This window comes from Saprolegnia parasitica (genome assembly GCF_000151545.1).
Source record: "Saprolegnia parasitica CBS 223.65 unplaced genomic scaffold supercont2.130, whole genome shotgun sequence".
Lineage (NCBI taxonomy): Eukaryota > Oomycota > Saprolegniomycetes > Saprolegniales > Saprolegniaceae > Saprolegnia > Saprolegnia parasitica.
The window spans coordinates 81,468-84,464 of record NW_012156524.1 but is presented as its reverse complement, the minus strand read 5'-3'; the positions used below and the strand labels follow the sequence as shown (position 1 = coordinate 84,464).

Genomic DNA, 2,997 nt, shown 5'->3' with positions numbered 1-2,997 from the left:
CAATGAGCACAGCGATTTTGCTCAGTCGCTCAAGAATGGCCAAGGTGGACGCACATGCACTCGCAGCGCTTACAGCGGAGACCTCGATCGGCAACAATGATATGCCGTGGCTGCGTCCGCTCATCTCGGCGGTGCTTGGGACGACCGTGCTATTACTCGGTTTTTTCCACTTTCAGGCGATCCACCCCGAGTCCGTCGCGCCAGATGCATACACTGAGGCGCTATGGCAGCCCAACTCATGGGAGCTCCCGCTTTTTTAAGCGCGCTCCAGCATGTGGCAGTTCTCGCGCTCACCAAGAATAACAACCGCCCGCAACTCGTCTACATTCGGTTTCTGGACAACTTCAGCTGGAGTATTTTCCTCGTGCCATCACTCTCAGCCACGACCGTGCCGTCAACGTCGACTGCCGTGTCCACCGCAGTCTTGGGTCGCGGCCTCACGTCGTACGACCCCTCTGGCTTTGTTCAGTTTGCGCTGCGGTCCGGCGTCCGCGAGCAAGACTGGTTTGTGCGCTTGATGGCCACGGTGCTCTGTGTGATTGCACTGCTGCTGCTGGTTATCGCTGCATCGGGGGCGTGGGCGTACGTGGCATCGCGCGCTGCCGTCGGATACGACTCTGAGAGCGCGAGCGCTCATTCGCGCTACGTGCAACTGCGGACGCTCTCGCACCAGTGTCTCGGGCTTCTTGTTGTCATCGGATTCTTGGCCGTGTTGCCGCTCACCTACATCGCCGTCGTTGAGCTCCTCCAGGACGGTTCGACGTCGCTGTGGTCGTCAACGAACGGCCTCCTTGCCGTTGCGACACTGCTGCTCTTGCTTCTCAGCACTGTCGTCCTCCTTCAGTGGCTGCACCGGCAGTCGCGCATCGCCCTCGCCAAGTGGCGTGTCCGCATCGTCTTTGGCGTTTTGTACGCCAACATGCAGTACGACCGCCGCTGCTTCATCGGCGCAGTCTTCTTTCTCGAGACTGTCATCGCCGGTATCGTCGCCGCACTCACACTCGACGGCGTCTCGCAACTGCTTGCGCTTATGGTTGTCCACGGTCTCTTCGTCCTCCTCATCTTGCACCGGCGTCCGTTTCCGAGCCGAGTGCATTTGCACGCTACGCTCGGCGTCGAAGGTTTCCTACTGATCCTCTACAGTATTGGCGCCGGTTTGAACATGCGCATTACGATTCAAACGCAGCTCGTCCTCTCGTACACTGCCGTGTCGCTCATCACTCTTGCGGTCGTCGGCGTTTGGGTCCGGCAGCTCGTGCTTCTTGCCAAGTACGCTGGGTGCAGTACCAACAAGGCGGCGGAGGCGGGCGACAACGCGCTCCTCGAAATGGGCCACTTGCCTCTAACGACATCGCGTGGCCGGCCTCGACCACCGGCGGCCACACTTTAGTTGTGATTAACAAAGACATCAAAGTCTTACAGCACGAAAGAAATGCGTACTATTATGCTATTGCTCGGTACACGTATGTTGGAACGGTTGTTGTTGTTGATACTGGTCAAGATGAGACGGATAATCTTGGTGTTGCTCGTGGGTGGATGCCAACGACAACCGAGTACAATGTACGCCAACACACCAACAAATAAAACCGTTGCAAACAGAGACTGCCAAGTGTATATCGCTTGACTACAGTAGGTCTCGGCACAGTACACTGTACGGAACCTATATACTGTAGATGGACGGTTGTGAGTGTGCTCACTGCATCGCTTCGCCACTACCGGTACTTGTACCGGTATCGCACTCTTCGCAACTTCGCAGAAGTCGAGATGCCAGAGCCAGACTACACTGAGTTTGCCGCTGTCTATAAACACGGAGCATCCTGCGTCTCCACATCCACATCTTTGCGACCAATCTTTGAATATTCACATCCATCGCAGGATGTGCACCACGACGAAAACCTCGACCAAACGATTCTGGTGGCTCCATTGGGTACCATCCAAGTGGGTGGATTGACGGGAGGATTTGTCACCAAATACGTCCATGAGCTTGACGTGGGGTTGACGTACCGGTACGGATGGGTCCCCGCGCAGTCGTCGCTACATATATTTACAGCCGTCGTTTGCGTCAGGGTCCCCGACCAGATACATGCCGTGACATGGGCATGCTTGCGAGCGCACAAACAATAATAGAACGAGCAACGTGCAGCATTAAACGTGCAGTGTATGATGGGACGACGACCCGAGCGTCGACCAATCGTGTGGTACCCAGTTCGGTGCAAGTGTGTACCCACCGGGCTCGCACCGCAAGCACCGGGCAAAGCTCCTTGTGCGACCGAGTGGCCGGGAGCTCGTCCTTAGCAGCCGTCAGAGCCAGCTGGCGTCGCCCACCCTCAAGGTACACTCCGCAAGCATCCCCAGATTGCCGAGATTGGCGCTCGCCGAGTGATACAACTGCCATGCGGTGAGATGAAGCCACCGCCTGAAGTGCTAGATTCTTGATTGTGGTGAGGTGGAGCGGCCAAGTCTTGATATGCAACAGCGTCACTTTCGAATTTGCCATCCATCGCACAACGATGCCAACACTGCCCACTTGGTTGTCCTTTTCCAAGAAGCGCACGCCGTCGACCACGGCGCTTGATCCCTCCGTCGAGTACCAATACTACGACAACGCGGTGCTACCATCGCCGACGCTCGAGTCGCCGAAGCGCGACCGGATCGAATCCATCTCGTCCGACACGACGACAGCCAACACGGAGGACCTAGAGCCTCGGTCGAGCCCCAAGCAGCTCATATCGACCAACAACGTCTACCAACGCTGCCCGCCGAGCCCAATTCGGTTTGCAATCAAGCACGTCGCGTACAACAAGCGTAGCCGTCCCGTCTCGAGCCCGATTGCCTTGACGGGTCACGCTCGGTGGCAGCCGCCCATGAGTCCCATCCAGAAGCACATTGCGTGAACATTGCAGCTGTCCTATCTATTTAAAACAAACGAATCGACGATGTGCATCTTCTCTTCATGAGGCCGCGGCGCCAAGCTCGTGGTTGTGAGGTCGACGAAAG

At 57.0% G+C, this 2,997-nt stretch overlaps 2 protein-coding genes across 2 annotated transcripts; both read left to right on the top strand.

Moving 5' to 3' along the window:
• Window positions 1–223: 223 nt before the first annotated feature.
• On the top strand, window positions 224–1,390 carry SPRG_14506 (hypothetical protein; the record flags this gene model as incomplete). Its single annotated transcript, XM_012353681.1, has 1 exon — window positions 224–1,390. The coding sequence occupies one exon, from the start codon at window positions 224–226 to the stop codon at window positions 1,388–1,390; it is 1,167 nt and encodes a 388-aa protein (XP_012209071.1).
• A 1,065-nt stretch (window positions 1,391–2,455) lies between these two features.
• On the top strand, window positions 2,456–2,940 carry SPRG_14505 (hypothetical protein). The gene has a single exon (XM_012353680.1). It carries the CDS (start codon window positions 2,511–2,513, stop codon window positions 2,892–2,894), a length of 384 nt encoding a protein of 127 aa, XP_012209070.1. The 5' UTR covers window positions 2,456–2,510; the 3' UTR covers window positions 2,895–2,940.
• Window positions 2,941–2,997: the final 57 nt, after the last annotated feature.